General features: G+C 34.2%; 1 protein-coding gene across 1 annotated transcript; it reads right to left on the minus strand.

Moving 5' to 3' along the window:
- Positions 1-3723: 3723 nt before the first annotated feature.
- LOC127093682 (heat shock 70 kDa protein 3) lies at positions 3724-4275 on the minus strand. Its single transcript, XM_051032612.1, has one exon. It carries the CDS (start codon positions 4273-4275, stop codon positions 3724-3726), a length of 552 nt encoding a protein of 183 aa, XP_050888569.1.
- Positions 4276-20759: the final 16484 nt, after the last annotated feature.

Genomic DNA, 20759 nt, shown 5'->3' on the forward strand with positions numbered 1-20759 from the left:
TTACCAGCTTCTAAAATTTGATTTCCCGGACGAGGATATCATGGCTATGGATGATGAAAAGATCATTGGTGACGATGAAAGAGATAAACCAGGGGAGTGGTTGACTCTTATGTTTGACGGTGCCTCCAACGCAATGGGCCATGGTATTGGGGTAGTGATGATGTCTCCCAAGGACCATCACTCGCCTTTCACTATAAAACTCTACTTTGATTGCACCAACAATATTGGCGAGTACGAAGCATGCATAATGGGAATAGAAGCAACCATTGACTTGAGGATCAAAATCCTTGAATTATATGAAGATTCTTCTATGGTAATTAATCAGATAAGAGGTGACTAAGAAACAAGACATCCTAACTTGATTCCATATTGGGATTATGTGTTAGAACTATTACCCCAGTTTGAAAAAAATCACCTTCTCCCATATCTGATGGAAGATGCCTAGGAAACCTTGGCATCCATGTATAAATTTATTTGGCACAATCACCATCCTTATGTCATAATCAAGTGTTTTGATCAACTTGCGCATTGCTTGGAAACGATAGAATAATCAGATGAGAAACCCTGTTTCTACGATATTAAGCGCTATCTTGAGAAACAAGAATATCTAGAAAATACTCCAATCATAGACAAACGAACTCTAAGTAAGTTAGCGTTGAAGTTCTTCCTGATGGAGATGTGTTATACAAAATAAATTATGACATGGTCTTGCTCTGATGTGTGGATAGACACGAAGCATACATGCTATCAAGGAAATCCATGAAGGATCCTTGGCTCTCATGCAAACGGTCATGTAATGGCCAAGAAAATCTTGAGGGTAGGCTACTACTAGTTAACTATGGAAATTGGTTGTTACCACTATGCCAAAACTTGCCACAAATTCCATATTTATACCGATAAGGTGCATGTGCCACCTACCCCTCTGAACGTCCTGACAGTGCCTTGTCCATTCTCCATGTGGAGAATAAACATGACCCAACTTGTCGAATCAAAGGCTTTTAAAGGACATAAATTTATATTGGTTACCATAGACTATTTCACCAAATGGGTTAAGGCCGAGTCTTACGCCAATGTCACTAAACAAGTGGTTGCCCACTTCATACAATAAGATATCACATGCCGTTACAGGATTCCTAATAAGATCATTACTAATAATGGGTCAAACCTAAAAAATAAGATGATGAAAGAGTTGTGTGAAAGTTTCAAGATCGAACACCATAACTCATCACCATACCGACCCAAGATGAATGGCGTCATAGAAGCATCAAACAAAAACATAAAGAAAATCATCCAGAAAATGGTGATAACATATAAGGATTGGTATGAAATGTTTTCTTTCATGTTGCATGGCTATCGGACGTCAGTTTGCATGTCAATAGGGATATCCACTTTCTCCTTGGTCTATGGCATGAAAGAAGTACTTCCTATTGAAGTTGAAACCCCCTTGTTGATAGTCTTGATGGAGACAAAGCTAGATGAGGCAGAATGAATTCAGATAAGGTTTGACCAACTCACCCTTATAGAGGAGAAGTGTCTGACAGAGTTATCTTACAATTAACTATATCAGGGGTGTCTTAAGAAAACATTTGACAAGAAGGTTCGACCCCGAGAGTTCCAAGAAGGAAAATTGGTGCTGAAGAAGATCCTGCCGATTCACAAGGACTCGCGGGGCAAGTGGACACCAAATTACGAAGGCACACATGTTGTGAAGAAAGCCTTTTTCAGAGGTTCTTTGTTTCTCACAACTATGGATGGTGAATAATTGAGACTACCAGTGAACTCCGAGGCAGTCAAGTGATGCTTTTCCTAAAAGAGTGAAATACAAAAGCCCCATAAGTAGAAAACTCGAAAGGGAGACTTAGGAAAATATGGGTATCCCGGTGGACAAAAATATTCCAATAAAAAATTAGGGATCAATAAAAAAGTAAAGCTCACTAAGTCGAAAAGTTGAGTATCCCAGTGGACAAAAAAATGATGTAAACGTCCAAGAAAAAATCGAAAGAATATCACCCGCTAAGTCAAAAATCTGAAAAGGGGCTTAGGCAAAAATGGGTAACCCGGTGTACTGAAAACCCCAAAGGACGGCCTAGGAAAAATTTAGGTTTTTTTTTTCAAAGGCAAAAGACTACGGCCTGTGAATCCACTTTACCATGGAAAACTCAAGACGAGAATCGATCCAGCCGTTCTCCTCAGAAGCAAAGTGTTACGATCTTTGAAGGCACAAAGTGTATAACAATGTTGTAATTCAGTGGAAACTCAACAATTCTCATTGCCATTTTAATTCTTCCTAGCATAGTAATGACCTCTTTTAGGAATTACATCCTTATGTGTTATCGCCCATTTACGGGTCAATTCATATGATAAAAAGATGACTTTCTCAATTACTTTTTTTTGTTTTATCTGCTTGATTGCAATCATTTATTTTTTATAAACACTACATTAAAACATTAGAAAATAATAAAAGCATTTGAAAAGAATAGTTGAAATTGTTTTGATCAAAAGTCCTCAATGATGTGCTCGATACACAAAAGACATAAAATCATTTGCAGGTCGCCATGGCTTATATCATGCATAAAAGCTGAAGTTCTCTCAGGAATAAGTACACAGTTTTACAAACAACAGATTAAACTTGGGGCACCAAGAGCATCCAAATCCGTCTCCCGATCATAACATCACCAAGAATCAGAGTGTCAGGAAGTCAAATCCTCTCCACTTACCAAAGGCCTAATCTTTCATTGGCCAACACATAAACGTCCAATCTTTTATTGGCAGTCATAAAATCAAAATCCAATCTTCCATTGGTAACCAAAGAAACCAAGTCCAATATTTCGTTGGTAATCTCAAATAAAAGTCCAATATTTCATTAGCATCCATCAAACCAAAATCCAATTGTGACTGGTACACTTAAAATTCAGTCTAGCTTGACCTTTCCTAGGAAAGAAAATCAAGCCCACCTCGAATCTTAATCTCAGGAGTGCACGATATACACCATGTTCCATTTCCATCTTTATTGAAAGAGGTTAAGATCGGAATTAAGTATTTTGGAATTTGAAAGACGAGTACTTGTGACTTGCAAGCTCTTACAGCTTGGGTTTAATACTCGAGACTACGTCTGGACATTCCACCCAGGCAGTCTGTTTCTTTCCAATTTGTTAATAAAATGGTTCGAATGTTTACGAATGTTTTGCAGGGAAGACGAATATGCATGACTTGCAAGCTCTTGCAGCTTGAGCCTAATATTCGGGATTACGACTGGATATTCCATCCAGGTAATCTTTTTCTTCCAACTTCAATAAGAAGATGGTTTGTGATATTTACAGGTGTTTTGGAGAGAAGACGAATATTTATGGCTTACAAGCTCTTACAACTTGAGCCTAATATTCGGGATTATGACTGGATATTCCATCCAAGATAATCTTTTTCTTCCAATTTTAATGAGAAAAAAGATTTGGAGATTTCAAAAAATAAATCGGTGGAGTTCTCAATCATTCAATTTTTATTGTTCACTCTCAAAATGAATTTGAAATCAAATGAATAAATAAGTGATCAAATAATTAAAATTTTTTTATAAATATAAAAAGAATATGCACGTATATGAGATGCAGATTTTAATGAGAAAAAGGATTTGGCGATTTCAGAAAATAAATCGGTGGAATTCTCAATCATTCAATTTTTATTGTTCACTCTCAAAATGAATTTGAAATCAAATGAATAAATAAGTGATCAAATAATTAAAAACAAATTATAAATATAAAAAGAATATGCACGTATATGAGATGCACAAGCAATTAAAGGATGGGCAGTAGATGAAAGAGTTCTTTTCGCCCTCTCACATGCAGTCCTCAATCGCCTGAGTGCCCTAGGGTTACCGCTGATGTCCTTCTTGTTCTTTCTCTTGAACTCTTGAACAAAATGGTTCACCATTTTATTATCAAAATCCTCACCTCCAAGATGGGTGTCTCCGGCAGTGGCTTTCACCTCAAAGATACCCTCTTCAATAGTAAGCAAAGAGACATCAAAAGTACCACCGCCAAGGTTAAAAATCAAGACATTCTTTTCACCAACACTTGTTGCTTTCTTGTCTAGCCCATATGCGATGGCAGTAGCAGTGGACTCATTGATGATTCGCATGACATTAAGACCAACAATAACACCAACATCCTTGGTAGCTTGACGCTGAGAATCAACAAAGTAAGCAGGGACAGTAACAACATCATTCTTAATTGCAGAGCCAAGGTAAGCTTCAACAATCTCATACATCTTCATCAGAACCATTGAAGACCATCAACAGTCTCAATGATAAACTCAGTGAAAAAAATATTCGTGAGCTCAGCACCATCACCATTCCGTCCACCGATAGTTTTCTTCACATTATCATCATGGTTACTACTAGTAAGAAGGTGACCGAAGATCAACTCAAGAACATAAGTCTTCTCCTCCTGATGAATCTCAACCGGAACACCGTCGCCGTTGTTGTAAACAGAAACCGCGTTCGCTTCCGGATCTATCGTAACCTTCAACGAATCCATAGACGGATCTCTCTGTTATTATCGGCCGCGTTAACGAGGATCTCGTCGAAGATCTTGAAGAGTCCAGGAACATACGAACAGCACGGTGAACCATTTCATCGTTTTCGTAAACCCAGAGATCTGAGTGTGTTTTTTCAATTGAACCGACGTAGGTATCCAGACGGAGGAGAATGTGTTCGAGCTGTGTTTTCTTTTGGTACATTTCTTCGATTGTTTTTCGAAGGAATGTTAGCGGCGTTGCTGTTTTAGAGAGGGCGTTTTTCGTGGTGGTTGGTGGTGGTTGTGTTTGGAGTGGTGAAGACGGATGATTTTGACGGTAGATGGTGGGTTTGCGGCGGCTTGAGGGTTTGCTCGCAGGATTTTTGGTGTCGTTGGATGGAGGTGAGGACGAACAACGATAAAAACACGAACGGTGGAGAAGAATGAAGGGTGGATATTGGAGGTTGAGGAAGCATTAGGTTTGTGGTTGCCGGCATGGTGCTTTTTCGGCGGATTGAGAGTGGAGGGAGCAGGTGGAGAGAGATGGAGGGTGAGGAGGATGGTGATTTTGTGAGTGTGTGTTGTTGTATGAGTTCTGGCAGTGTGTCTTTTAATGTTTTTGTTGGACTACACGTGGGGGTATCCGGTTGTTGGTAGGTGGAGAGTGAAGAGAGAGGGCATTTGGGGTCTGCGTCGCTAGGCATCTGTTGGTTTTCTTCTTTCATTCACCAACATCTTTAGTATTTATAGTGTCAAACTAGGGTTATTAATTTGAGACAAATACCAAAATGTCCCTCTTTTCAAAGTTTTAGAACAAAATGAGTTTTAAGAACTAATTAAAATTAAATTAAATCATTCTAACAAAAAAACTATATTAAACTGAAACAAAGACGTAGAAACTTCTAATTAATTGAATCAAACATTTTGACAAAGAGATAAAAATAAAATGTCTCAAAATGGATAAAGGTCGGGCGCAAAAGTGCTCGAAAAATTAAAATGAATGCACAAAAATGATCATTGCGAAATAAACTTATTGGAGAAATACAATGTTTCTTTTAATTTTGAAATAAATTTTGATCGGTTAAACAGGCTCGAGCTAATCAAAAGGTGACCGAAAAATTAGCTGAAAAATAAATCGAGCATACCATGTTAAACTACGTGAAACATAGATTAATAAAACTGATGTCTGCAAGCTTGATTTTGAAACTTTTTCGCCCGCCATTTTGACACACATTCGATAATTCGTTTAACCGCTTCGTCTGTAAATCTGAAAATTCATTTCGACTGACATTCTAGGCATTATGCGGTATGGAATGCATGGTATGCTATGCAGAGATGCAATAACTATGATGAATGTATTGAATCAGCGATTCTGAGTCAAAATTGGGGTGTGACAGTTGCCCCTATTTAAGTATCTTCAACACGAGAATATGAAGAAGTACACTCTTCATATGATCAAAGTGGGAGATAGTTAAATACTAAAAAGACCCGAATTTTGATCCTGAAATGCAAATGATAGGATATGATATGAGATGAATGCCTGAATGAATGACTCTTTTTTATTTGATTTGCTAGGGATATGATCAGACATAAGATAAACCCTAGCATGATGCTTTATGATGGATACAAAATGAAACAAAGATCTGTGGGGGATGCTGATGGTCCACAGGGAGACAGACAAATGGTTGATGATGGTATCTTAGCATGCTTGGGTTCATCCAAATCCTTGCAAAAATCCCAACTCATCTCCCTCTCATTAAGAGCTCTCACACCTAAGCCACTCAGGTTCATCATCTGAACCTGAGCTAGCTCTTAGCAAACCTCTTATCATCTTTTCCGGAGCATACTCAGAGAAAAAAGAAAATGAGTAGAAGGAGAATACGAAGAAAATCATCAAATATATATAGGAAGAGATAATTCAAACTCATACCTTTAAGGTTGGACCTCACCAGAGCTTCAAAGCTCTGACGAGGTATTCTTTTCCCTTATTTCTTGCATTTGTTTCACACATACTCATTGATCCATGAAGTTTGTATTTTTGTTTTCACCCTTGGCAATAACGATGTTGATGACGGCGAAAGAATCTCTGCTTCCAGGTAAAGGTTCTTAGTGTCTCTCTCTCTCTTGCTTTAACTTCTAAATTCTTCTTCTTTCCCTTCTTGGCTAGAAAGCTTTTGAATGGTTGATGTTGTTGATTGAACTCTCTCTATGAGTGTGGTGAGGTTGATTCAACTAGAGAGGGAGAGATTGAGTTCAGATTTTTAGAGGTTAATGGTGATGGTGAATGAATGATGAAGCTGAGGGTGATGAAGATGAGTGTGTTGAGAGTCAAAAAATGATTGAGGGATTTTTGTGTTGATGATTCATGGTTTAGATGAGAAAATGATTGATCTTTTTGTTGTAGCTAGAGAATGAGGATTATATATGTTATTGTTATTGGGATTAGAAAATTCCGTTATGGAAGTTTGTGAATTCAGTTGGAATGTGTGAATGAAGGAAATGGTTAATTATTCTCTATTACTGACTTTGAAAGTTAATTAGTGAGTGATAGGTGATGTGGCATTAGTTGGTTAGTTCAATTAGCATGGCTAGTTCAATTAGTTAGTAGGAATTGAAATGTGAATGTGTTTAATTTGTTTTTGTGATGAGTGATGATAGGTCATTTTTGATGATGATATGCTTGAGTGTTATGTATGCTCAGTTAGATTGCATGACATATAAGTTGATTTGATTAACTGAATTGGACATAGATTTGCATATGGATCGCGTTTGATGCTTGCTGCACGGCTTGATTGCACTCTGGTTTAGGTTTGGCTCATGGTGTAGCAAATTATATGCAGCTTGGTCTTTGCTTGGTCTGTGTTTGCATGGTGACGTTAATGGTATGTTATGCTGCATTTATTTTTGGCTATGCCCGAAATTGCTTGATATTAAAATGGTGTGTTTGGTCTAAATACTTGTCATGTATTGATGCAGATTTACACTTGTTCAACTGCTACTGAATTAGACTGGTGTGCATATCTTGCTTGGCTTGGCATGTTGGTTCTGCAAATTGGTCATGGTGTGGTTTTGCAGGGCTGCACAACCTACATGGTTCTGTATGTGGTTTTGCTAGCAAAACATATTAGGACCTTGCTTCATGTTGCAAGTTGCATTTGGATATGAGCTGAACTGACGAAAATTAGTTAGGCAACCCCAAAGGCGGGTTAACCCCTTGATTTTGGATGTTGTGAAAAATGAGATCTATATTGCACCAGAACAAAAAGAGAAAACTACTTTCACTTGCCTATTCTACATTTTTACCTATAGAAGAATGTTCTTTGATCTTGGAATAAAAAGCGAAGACACAAATAAAAATTCAAAATAAATTAACACCGTCTTAAGTTATTCCTTGAAAGTTGACATTGGAAGAAGAAACTATACAAGAGCTCTGATTGGGTAAGGCTTCTTATTCGTTCATCTATCCGTCTTGACTCCTCGGATGTGTTCTCCCCCCCCTCTCTCTCTCTCTCTCTCTCTCTCTCTTATTTTATACTCGTTTCTTTCATTGAGGATAATGTGTGTTTTAAGTGTGGGGAAAGGATGTCGTTTACTTTATTTTTGATGGTTTCTGATTTTCTCTTTAAAAAGAATTAACTAAAAAATGCATGATTTTTCGTTGTTTTTTGGGATTGCAAGTGTTTTGTAAGTAATTTTTTTATACTCTTGACTAAATATTTGTGTTGTGATGTGGGTGACTTTCTTTTCATTTCTAGTATTATAAAGTGGACTTGATTCTAAAGTATGCATAATCTGTGGTAGATCATTATCCTTGGTGAGAATTTGAGCCTTATAATAGATGAAATACAAATTTCCATTAATTTTTATTTCTTGTGTGATTTCACTCAGGTTTGTTAGTTACTCTAGAACTTGACCCGACTCTTGTTGAAACTTTTTGTTTGCATGTGCACATTGGTATGATAAAGGCATCTTATTTTCGTTTTATTTTTACCCACTTAGCCAAATAAGTCAACCTTGGAATTGTCATCCTTGGTTTGAATCTCCTTTGAGCCTATTTATTCCATTTTTTGTTTATAACTCAATACAATCTTAAAGGTGAAAAATAATGATATACCCTATTTGAGGGGATGGGTGATTCTTGTTTGGAGTTTGTGTGGGGTTGAATTATTATATTTGTGATATTTTAAAACTTTGCAGACGAAACAAAGAAAAAAAGGAAGAAAATTCATGTTCCTATCGTATTCCTTCTGGAAAACAAATGAAAAGAAATAAAAAACAAAAAGAAAAGAGAAGAGAAAATGGTCGTAAAGAATTTGAGGGAAAGTGAATCAAATACTGTTTAGTTCGACTCCCAAAGTCCCTTTCTATTCTCTTTAATCCTTTTAAATTTTAGCTTAGTACCCCTTAGGATTTTTCTCACTCTTACATTGACCATGTTACAACCCGAATAAAGTCCTTTTGATCTTTGTGTGCATGTATTTCAAGTGTGGATTTTAGAGTCTTGTCAAGTTAATGGTAGTGCTAGCTTTCATGATATGCTTTGAGTGTAAATAGATAACATAAATACTTGAGAGTTGAGAGATCTTTATCCTGTGAGGATCTTGCTACTTATGATATACTCTTTGGTAAAGTTCCTTTTATTTGCTTTGATTGTCATAAGAAGTTACTCATTAACACCGTATTCCATGAATCTTAGAATGAGACTTTTGCTTATCCCTATGTGATTCTGAAAGTCATTGAAATTGTATGCTATGTTTTTTTTGTTGATTTTTATTTTGAATTTTGAAGTTAGAGTTTTGCTCGGAGTGCAAAAGTTCAAATGTGAGAGAATTTGATCAGTGCATTTTGATGCACCCTGTTTTACATTGATAAGAGAAAAAGCTATAAGTTTGATGTTGAAGTCAAAATCCAATTTGGAGTGCAGAAGAGTCAAATTATTAGTTTCCGTAAGAGGCTTAATAAAATAATTAGTTTTTGGGCATAATTTATGTTTATCTGGCCGAGTGCTCTTGGAGTTTGATTTTTTTTGCTATTATTTATGGAAACACATAATACTACTACTAAGTGTTCAGTTTACACAAAATTAGAATATACTAATACGAATTCCATGGAGAGCTAAACAACCAAAGGTTGATCTACTGATTTTAGATTCTATCAAAACTTTAAGGTTATTATAATTTCCAATTCAATTACGATTCCTTTTCATTTATGTCTATGAATCTCATTTAATTAATTCGATTTCTTATAGAATAGATTTAACTAAATTCAATTGATGCCTGTTTCTTAATTTAATTGCGTTTAACATTGCTTTTTTGTTAATTTGCATTAGTTTTAACCAAATGCTTAATTTAACAAATAGGAATGTAATTCATATAGTATCGATGACTCTTGTTTGTTCGATGTTGTAATTGAACACTAATCGAATCCACTTAAGTAATTGGGATGATAATAATCGATTATATATCAGAAACCAAACTAGTAGATTAACTTGTTCATCATATTTGTTTTATGTTTATCTATTTACGATTCAAGTTTCTGAAACCTTGAACCCCCTATTTCTTTTTCATATTTGTTTGTCTATTTTCAGGGTTGTAGTATAGTGGTAAGTATCTCAACTCATTAAATGACTCTATAAGCTTCTGTCTCGAATTGCTCCGAACTTTTTCCAAAAAATTAGAAAAAAAATCCTCTATTTTCTAAAAATTGCAAATTCCTTTATTTTCCATTTTTTTCTTTCTATTTTGTCATTTTCAAAAAATCCAAAAAAATATTGTAGATACGTTATTTCACTTTATTTGTTTTTAGTCATATTTTAATAATTTTTAGATTTTATTTTATTCGTTTTTGTTAGACTTTATTAGATTTTAATCGTTTTATTAGATTTTCCGTCATATTTTATTATACTTTATTTTCACTATTTATTTTACTGAAATTATCATTATCGTTATGTTTTATTTGTTGCATGACTATATCCTAATATGGCTAAAGCTCAACGAACTCTAAGAGAATTTACCACACCTGATTCAATTTTTGTTGATTTTCCATCATTGTCTGATTTTGATGATACTTACATCTGTGATACATGTATTGACACTCACCTTTGTTATGTTTGTGGTGAGATAAAATATTCCTTCCAGGGTGATACTAACTCTTCTACAGTGACCCCATCTTTGTATTGTTTCTGTAGGTGACATTGTTCTCAACATTCCAACCCCCCCAAAAAAAATCACCCATTGAACAATCACCATCTTTAAAGCTGAAACCACTACCTGGCAATTTAAAATATGCATTTCTAGAGAGTCTAGAAAAGCTATTGATAATAATTTTATCTAAATTTGAATCTAAACAGGAACAAAAGTTGTTACAAGTATTTAGAAAACATAAGAAAGCATCTGGATGAACCTTGACTGACATTCCTGGTATTAGCTCATCAACGTGTATGCATCAGATACTTATTAAGGATGGGAAAAAATTAGTTAGGCATCCCTAAAGGCGACTTAAACCCTTGATTTTGGATGTTGTAAAAAATGAGATATATATTGCACCAGAAGACAAAGAGAATTCCACTTTCAATTGCCCATTCAACATTCTTAGCTATAGATGAAAGTTCTTTGACCTTGGAATAAAACGAAAATGCCATTTATCTATTTATGATTCATATTTTTGAAACCTTGAAACCCCTTTTTTTATATCGGTTAATCTTACTCGGATTCCTTGCAATACAACTCGAGTGTGGCTTCCGTATACAACATTTTATTAACTCTATTTTGATCTGTGTGCCACAGCGGATCACCCGCTAATATTTGTATGAATAATTTCCTAAAGGCCTGAACTTCTAGTTCGACCTATCTTATTGGTCTTAATAAATGTTTCTTTAATACAATCAATACAAGTCCCCAAATAATTGAAAATTAAGGAAGTTAAAATATCATCTCTAATTAACCTTTCAACTCTTTCCTTAGAGATATGGCCTAAACACCCGTGCCACAACAAATATGATTTTTCTCTAATTTTAGACCTTTTAGAAATGGAGTTCTCGACATTCAATGATGAGGAAATTTTATCACAATCCAAATATAACTTATATAAACCATCAAACAAGATACCATTACCAACAACTTGAGAATTCAACATAAAAATTATTTTTCCAACATAAAACGTAAACTTAAATCCAAGTCTATCCATATAAGACACTGAAATCAAATTCCTCCTAAAAGAAGGTAGATTAAATGTATCTTTCAAAACAACTTCAAAACCAGTTCCTAGAACTAAGCTAACATCTCCCACTAGCTCCACCATGACTTCGAGATCATTTCCCACCGGGAGCTTGATTTCTCTCAAATTTGGTCTCCGCTGGTTTCCGAACTCCTGTAAGGACACAACAATATGGGTTCTATAACCACTATCAAGCCACCAATAATTAGTGGGAACATCAACTAAGTTAGACTTAAAATAGACAAAAGATAAATGATTACCTCCAGATTTGTTCTTGTTGTCTAAGCAAGCTTTAAAAGCATGACAATCAGTTTTCTTATGCCATTTTTATTTACACCAGAAGCACCAAAATGTTTTCTTATGCCATTATTTTCTTATGCTATCAAGATAAGTTTAATTAACTTGGATATGACTTAGGGGAAACTTACAAAACTCAACCTTTGAACTATAGACTCAGGGGGAGCTTATAAACCTCAAACACTAATGTTGTCAAGTTAGTTAAACTGACCAACCATTATTCTTAAATACCTTTGTTTGTCATCATCAAAAAGGGGGAGATTGTTGGAACAAAAAGTGTTCATATCCCTTGGGTTTTGATGATAAAAAAATATGTAAAGAATAATTGGGTATACTAACATATATTCAAGTGTGTAGGATCATAAGCTTAAATTTCTACTCAGAATTGACCTTGATGAAATCATTTGTTGAAAAGCTAATAGTTTCAGATTCTGAAGGATCAAAATATGGTGACTCTGATCGTGCTATTTCAGCTTCTAAAGGATCATAATTTCAACATGGTTTCTCTGCTTTTGGTAACAGCTCAGAATCTGAAGACCTTAGCTAAAGGTGCTCAGCTTCTGATCCGTTTTCTATCTCCATAGCAGACCAATCTCGTCAACGCCAGACTTATGGAAAAAGTTAACTAGAGTCTATTAGTGCAAGGCTCAAGGAAAGTTTATGTGACCTCTTAAGTCTGCCCCAATGTTTGATCTATACCTAGTATGAAAAAGAAGCAGTGAAATATGTTATTACCCAATGGTTGAAGATCTTAACAAGATCCATCTTCCAATGTCTCTCTCTTGGATCTATTGCTTTTCAAATATCACTTGTGAAAACTACTTTCCAACGACACTTTTTCCGCCTCTATAAAAGGGAACTGAAGATTTGAAGGAAGGTTACCAAACTGTCGAACAATATAATAGAACACATTGAGCGCAAACTTTGAGCTAAAGTTTTATCTGTTTACTACACAAGCTCTTAAGATTTCTTGTCTTCGTATATCTTATAGATATTAAGTGTTTAAGTATCTTGTGATTGTTGTATCACTTTTATAACTCTGATTGTACATCAAGTATAGTTGTAGTATATTCTACTAAAATATTTGTTTAAAGTAGAGAAAGTCTCTTGCTAGTTTGCTTGAGAAAGGGAAGTCTCTTGCTAGTTTTCTTGAGGAGTGGAAGCCGCTTGCTTATGTGCTTGAGCAAAAGTATCTTCCTGGATTGCTTGAGCGAAAGTTTCTTCCTGGTGTGATTGAGCGGTTGAATTTCTTGCTAGTTTGTTTAAGAAAAGTGTAATTAGTTTGATTATAGTGAAAATATTTTGTTGGACAAGGGGACTGGACTACTATCAGTTTAGAAGAGAAGCCAAGATAACTTTGTGTGTTGCTTTGTTTATTGCTTCCGAATATTATTCATTCCGCTTCTCTTAACTCTGAGATCAAATTCTGAACTTGTTAAAATTATGAAGTTAGTTGTTCAGAAGCGAAAAAGAATTAACATACACAACCTCCCATTCTTTTGTATTTTTCTCACCTTCAGGACGTACTTATCCCTCGTAATCCCTTGTAATTGTGTGATGACCATAATTAGCTTCCTGCGTGAATACTCGTCTTCTGTTGAAGAAACATGACTTAACTCACCGCACCAATTTCATAAATAACTCGATTGGAAAAGGTTGGGTAGGACGTACTTGTTCCTTGTAACCCCTAATTTTTGTGTGATGGCCGTAATTAGCCCACCGTTCGAGTATTCGTTAATCACCCAAAAACATTCTCAACACATCAAACTTATTTTTCTCTCCCTCGTACGATCGAAAACCCTTTGCAAAAGAAAATTATTTTATCTGTTATACCGTGATACAAACAAATGCTTTAAGCCTCAAATTATGAGTACATATAACATTTAACTGCTAGAGTGCGATCTAAGCATTCGTTCAATAAAATCAATCAACCAATACATAGTTTTCTACGAAGAACTACGTTGCTTTAAATTTCTCTTTGCACCCGAGGATACGTAGGAGCGAGACCAACAATCTCATCAAGCACCCTAATAAAAAACCTTTTTACGGCCTCTTTTCTTTTCCTTATTGAATTTTTATTACTCGAAGAAAAAAATAATGAAAACTAACATTCTATTCACAAATCTAAATAAATGGTTCCCATTGGGCACGATAAATGTGAGGGGTGCTAATACCTTCCCCTTGCAGAATCGACTCCTGAACCCAAATTTTGTTGTGAGACCATCTTCTCTTTTCTTTTAAGGTTTTTATTGAGATTTTTCATTCCCTTCTTTGGAATAAATAATGTTCGGTGACAACTTTGTTCAATCATCTGCGAGCGTGCTACGCGCTCGTTGGTCGTATTTTTTGAGATGAGATAGTAACTATGTGCAAATAAAGTAAATAACAATGGGACGAGTGTGTGTGTGTGGGGGGGGGGGGGGTTCAAGGTTTATTTGGTTCGCAAATAAAACGAAAAAATATTTGGAATAAAATTCAATAATTAAAGGTGATTAGATCTTATTTCGACTCCCCTACTCATTCTTATGCATTAATCAAATTTATAATATGTTAAGTATTACGACGAATTAACACGACCATTGCACCTAATTCCTTGGTGTACAACTCACTAATATACACAACAATTCCCTAATTCCTTAGGCCAATTCAGATTTAAATTAGGTGTTCTAAGTTCGTTATTCAAAAGCTACAACTTATAATTACCTATTACTAATTAATTATTAATTTGAATAATCGCCAGAGATGGGATCAATAGACTAATGATCAGATATCCATACTCATCTAATATTAATTCATGCATTCGTCAATACATAAAATGCATTAAGATCAAGAATAATTAAATATTAACAATGACATAAAACAATTCAATTGACATCAAACAATCATATGACCCAAAGAGTACAAGAAGGTTTATATAAAAAAATATTGATAACTTCTCAACAGGTGTACCGATCGATAATATCAAAGTAATAAAAATAAAGATCATATCCATAGGGATTGCTATCTAATAAAGTTATGATTGTGTGAATTTAAAAGTAAAGACGGGTGTGTGTGTGTGTGTGTGTGGGGGGGGGGGGGGGTTGCAAGTTATTTTTGAAAAGTAAAATTTCTAAATTCAATACGAGAAAACGACTAGGTTTTGTATGAATTCCTTTTTTATCCTTTATTGATGTTTAATGCATTATATGGATGATAAAGTCGTTATATTTTTATGATAAACTAACAAGACCACTATAACCAATCCCTTTGGTGTACAACTCACTAACTTCTACTAGAGGTCTCCTATCCCTATTCAACCGGAGTAAGTGAAATGAGAAGTTGTCACATTACGTTAACTCAAATGCCACTACTAGAGGCCGCCTATCCATATTCAACCGGCGTAAGTAGACTAACTGTCCTATGTCAGACTCATAGGCTTAGGGTCAGTAATATGTACTCGTCTAAAATAATAAAATTAGTGCACCCACAGATAATAAGCATTACGAACAAAAGCAATTAAATAAAAATATAACTTCAGTTATCCATATAACATCAAATTAAACATATGATCCAACAGGTTCAAAACAAGTTTATCAAGCAAAACCTAATCTAGTGTAATTTAGTTACTCATAGTAATACACTAAAATACCAAGCAATCAGATGTAGATAGCCTGTGAAATCCTTGAAGATTTTGGCCCCAAATGACTTCTAATGCTCTCAAAATCATCCTCCGGGTAACTTTTTCTTCACTTTCAGTCAAAAATGTAGAACCCCTAATTATGTACCAGAAAAGCCTTTTTATAACGAAAGAATGCGTCAGGACGTGTCAAAATTTGTCCAATTTTTTAGTCCATCATGCCCATGATGCCCAGTATCGCGCGCGATGCAACTCCATCGTGCCCAAGATGCCGTGCGAGAAGCGAAGAAATTTTTAAACCAATCTGGAAAGTTCTCTTGAAAAACGTAATACATTTTTTGGGAAGTACAAAAGATGTTTTTATTAATTTTTATCAGAATTTAAAATTTTCCTCATATTTTTTCTTCAATATCTTTTTTTTCTCCCTCTCTCTCTCTATGCTGGCATGTTTTTATTAACTTTTTGTTGATGACAAAAGGGGGAGAGAATCATTGAAGTATTTAAAGAGGATAAAAGTATTATTGAATGCTTTAATATACTTGAACCCTTATCATAATCCATTTTATGCTTAAATATGAACATTATTTTCTTATGTTATCAAGATAAGTTTAATTAACTTGGATATGACTTAGGGGGTGCTTACAAAATCCAACCTTTGAACTATTAGACTCAGGGGGAGCTTACAAACCTCAAACACTAATATTGTCAAGTTAGTTAAACTGACCAACCATTATTCTTAAATACCTTTGTTTGTCATCATCAAAAAGGGGGAGGTTGTTGGAACAAAAATTGTTCACATCCCTTAGATTTTGATGATAAGAAAATACGTAAATAATAATTGGGTATACTAACATATATTCAAGTGTGCAGGATCATAAGCTTAAAATTCTACTCAGAATTGACCCTAATGAAATCATATGTGGAGATGCTAAAATAATAAAATTAGTGCGTCCACAGATAATAAGCATTACGAACAAAAGAAATTAAATAAAAATATAACTTCAGATATCCATATAACATCAAATTAAACGTATGATCCAACATGTTCAAAACAAGTTCATCAAGCAAAACCTAATCTAGTGTAATTTAGTTACTCATAGTAATACACTAAAATACCAAGCAATCAGATGTAGATAGCATGTGAAATCCTTGAAGGTTTTGGCCCCAAATGACTTCCAATGCTCTCAAAATTGTCCTCCGAGTAACTTTTCCGTCACTTTTAGTAAAAAATGTAGAACCCCTAATTATATACCAGAAAAGCCTTTTTATAACGAAACAATGCGTCAAAATGCGTCAAAATTTGTCCAATTTTTTAGTCCATCATGCCCATGATGCCCAGTATCGTGCGCGATGCAACTTCATCATGCCCAAGATGCCGTGCGAGAAATCCAGAAGCTTTCGTCTTTTTGTGCCCCCTTTTCCCAGCTTTTACTATTTTCTCCATTTCTCTTCACTTGGTCAATCTTGGCTATTCTATGGCACTTTTCCTTCTTTTTTACTTGATATTTCACCGAAATCACTCCAAATACTCCTGAAAAACATGTAATGATAGAGTTTCATCACAACCATATACTTGTCCTCAAGTAACTTGCTTGCTACTGCATATTTCAACAGAAAACAAAATGCTACTATAACCAATGAACATCACATTTTTATTATTACCTGGTCATCACTTCTGCTCCTAGCTTCAATCGAGAAAATCTAGAAAAATACTTCCAAATAAACAAGTACTCAACCTGTCTCTCATCTCACTATAATTTCACTCATAATGATAGGGGAATTTCTCAATCAACATACAAAATATTTTATATTAAATTTGAAATATTTCTAAATAAGTCGATCAAAGTTGTTTAAACACACACTTTCTGAGGGGTTTATAGGTTGCACGAGACTTTATGTTAAGGTAGGATAGTTTATGAGAGTAAGTTTAAATCTTTGGAGTTAGGTACCTAGTTTTTCTTATGTTATCAAATTCCCTTTCATAAAAATCTTTGCTTGTTATATCAGTATTAGAGATTCACATTCTATGGTCTTTTTCATTCTTATTATTTTACTTTTTCTCTCTTCATTTTTTAAAGAAGTTGTAATAACTTCTTTATTACTTTTTTACAATTTTTATTTTTAGTTTTGATCAATTTCTCTAGTACCCCAATCCCAAACTTAACTTTGTTCACTTCCAAGACTAACCCCAAATTTATTATTTTTCCTGCAACTAGGAAACTAAAATTTTTGAGGGTAGAAATATAACTACTAGAAATACATGGATTACCTGCGGATTTTCCTACAGTTTTGTCTGCGAATTCATATTGTTAAACATTGTTTCCTACGAAATATGAGGTAGCAGAAAATTCTGCAGGAATTCTTGAGACTTTACCTGCGATTTTTGATTTAAAAATAATACATGATTTTTCCTGCGATTTCTTTTGCAGGAAATAGTTATCCATTGAAACCTCAAAATCCTTTAGAAATTCTATGACATGCTTATTTTTTGGTTTTTTTTCCTGATCTAATTTGAGCTAGAAATGCGTTTTGATGATTAATCACCAAACACTTTCTTCACATCGCAATCTATAAAAATTTTCATGAGTGTATCTTCAAGGTCTTAAAGATTTGTGTGTTTTGCATTTAACTTATTTACTGTTGCAGATCGTGATCAGAGTGGATAAAATCCAATTGCTATTTCTGCAGTGTGCCTGTGTATGTGTGTTTCAGAAAGTAGGTTGGAGTGATAAGGCAAGAAATTGGTATGTTGGTATCACTTGGTATGAATTTTAAGTTTCAATTTCTTCTCTAGTCAATTGTTTGCTTCTCATATTATTATTAACTATTTCAGCTAGGTGTTAAATTCTAGTGTGAGAACTTAGTCTCACTTGTTAATAGAGTAAATGTTGTGATCTCTTCTTGGTAACAAGTTTTTTAATCTATGCAACTTCTCCTCATGCTAATGTTGTTTGGTTGGCTTTCTTTTTTGTTGTGATTCTCATCATCAACTATGTACCTTTGAGTGCTTAATTTCTAGCTTTTTAAAGCTCCATTTACTTTATTTGTATTAGTTTCTTATTTTCTCTTAAAAAAAGAATTAATTAAAAAATGCATGATTTTTCGTTGATTTTTGGGATTGCAAGTGTTGTGTAAGTAATTTCTTTGTTCTCTTGACTAAATATTTGTGTTGTGATGTGGATGACTTTCTTTGCATTCCTAGTATTATAAAGTGGAATTGATTCTAAAGTATGCATAATTTGTGGTAGATCATTACCCTTGGTGAGAATTTGAGCCTTATAATAGATGAAATATAAATTTTCATTTATTTTTCTTTCTTGTGTGATTTCACTCATGTTTATTAGTTACTCTAGAACTTGACCCGATTCTTATTGAAACTTTTTGTTTGCATGTGCACACTGGTATGATAAAGGCATCTTATTTTCGTTTTATTTTTAGCCACTTAGTCAAATAAGTCAACCTTGGAATTATCATCCTTGGTTTGAAGCTCCTTTGAGCCTATTTATTTCATTTTTTGTTTATAACTCAATACAAGCTTAAAAGTGAAAAAAATGTTATACCCTATTTGAGGGGATGAATGATTCTTGTTTGGAGTTTGTGTGTTGAATTATTATATTTGTGATATATTTTAAAACTTTGCAGAAAAAAGAAAGAAAAAAAAAATGAAGAAAAAAACGGAAGAAAAGTCATGTTCCTATCGTATTCCTTATGAAAAAAAATGAAAAGAAATAAAAAATAAAAAGAAAAGAGAAGAGAAAATGGTTATAAAGAATTTGAGGGAAAGTGAATCAAATACTGTTTAGTTCGACTCCCAGAGTCCCTTTCTATTCTCTTTAATCCTTTTAAATATTAGCTTAGTACCCCTTATGATTTTTCTCATCCTTACATTGCCATGTTACAATCCGAATAAAGTCATTTTGGTCTTTGTTTGCATGTATTTCAAATGTGAATTTTAGAGTCTGGTCAAGCTAATGGTAGTGCTAGCTTTCATGATATGCTTTGAGTGTAAATAGATAACCTAAACACTTGAGAGTTGAGAGAATTTTATCTTGTGAGGATCTTGCTACTTATGATGTATTCTTTGGTAAATTGTCCTTTTATTTGGTTTGATTGTTACATGAAGTTACTCATTAACACCATATTCCATGAAGCTTATAATGAGAATTTTGCTTATCCCTATGTGATTCTGAAAGTTGTTGAAATTGCATGCTATGTTTTTTTTCTTATTTTTTATTTTGAATTTTGAAGTTAGAGTTTTTCTCGGAATGCAAAAGTTCAAGTGTGGGAGAATTTGATCAGTGCATTTTGATGCACTATCTTTTACATTGATAAGAGAAAAAGCTATAAACTTGATGTTGAAGTCAAAATCCAATTTGGAGTGCAGATGAGTCAAATTATTAGTTTTTGTAACAGACTTAATAAAATAATTAGTTTTTGGATAAAATTTATGTTTATCTGGCCTGGTGCTCTTAGAGTCTGATTTTTTTGTTGGTATTATTTAAGCAAACACACAGTACTACTGTTAGATGTTCAATTTACACGAAATTAGAATAGGCTGATACGAATTCTATGGAGAGCTAAACAACCAAAGGTTGATCTATTGATTTTAGATTCCATCAAAACTTTGAGGTTATTATAATTTCCAATTCAATTACGATTCCTTTTCAATTATGTCTATGAATCTCATTTAATTAATTCGATTTATTATATCGACTAAATTCAATTATGTCTATCAAACCACCAAGAATTAGTGGGAACATCAATTAAGTTAGACTTAAATTAGACAAAAGCTAAATGATTACCTCCAGATTTGTTCTTGTTGTCTAAGCAAGCTTTAAAAGTATGACAATCAGTTTTCTTATGCCATTTTTCTTTACACCAAAAGCATCAAAATGATTTCTTGAAAGCAACCGGGTTAGGACCTCCAATGTCATAGTGTTGAGCATTGAGTGTTTTCCTAAACTTAGGATGTATATAAGAAGCACTATGAGTATTTTTTTTACAAGAATTCTTATCAGAATGGGGTTTAGCATGAACAATCAAGAGGCCTAAATCACTTATTTTCTTATTGAGTTTCTCTTCTACAGCTACACACTTGGTAATAAGGTTATTGTCGGTCCAAT

This window comes from Lathyrus oleraceus, chromosome 6 (genome assembly GCF_024323335.1).
Source record: "Lathyrus oleraceus cultivar Zhongwan6 chromosome 6, CAAS_Psat_ZW6_1.0, whole genome shotgun sequence".
Taxonomy (NCBI): domain Eukaryota; kingdom Viridiplantae; phylum Streptophyta; class Magnoliopsida; order Fabales; family Fabaceae; genus Lathyrus; species Lathyrus oleraceus.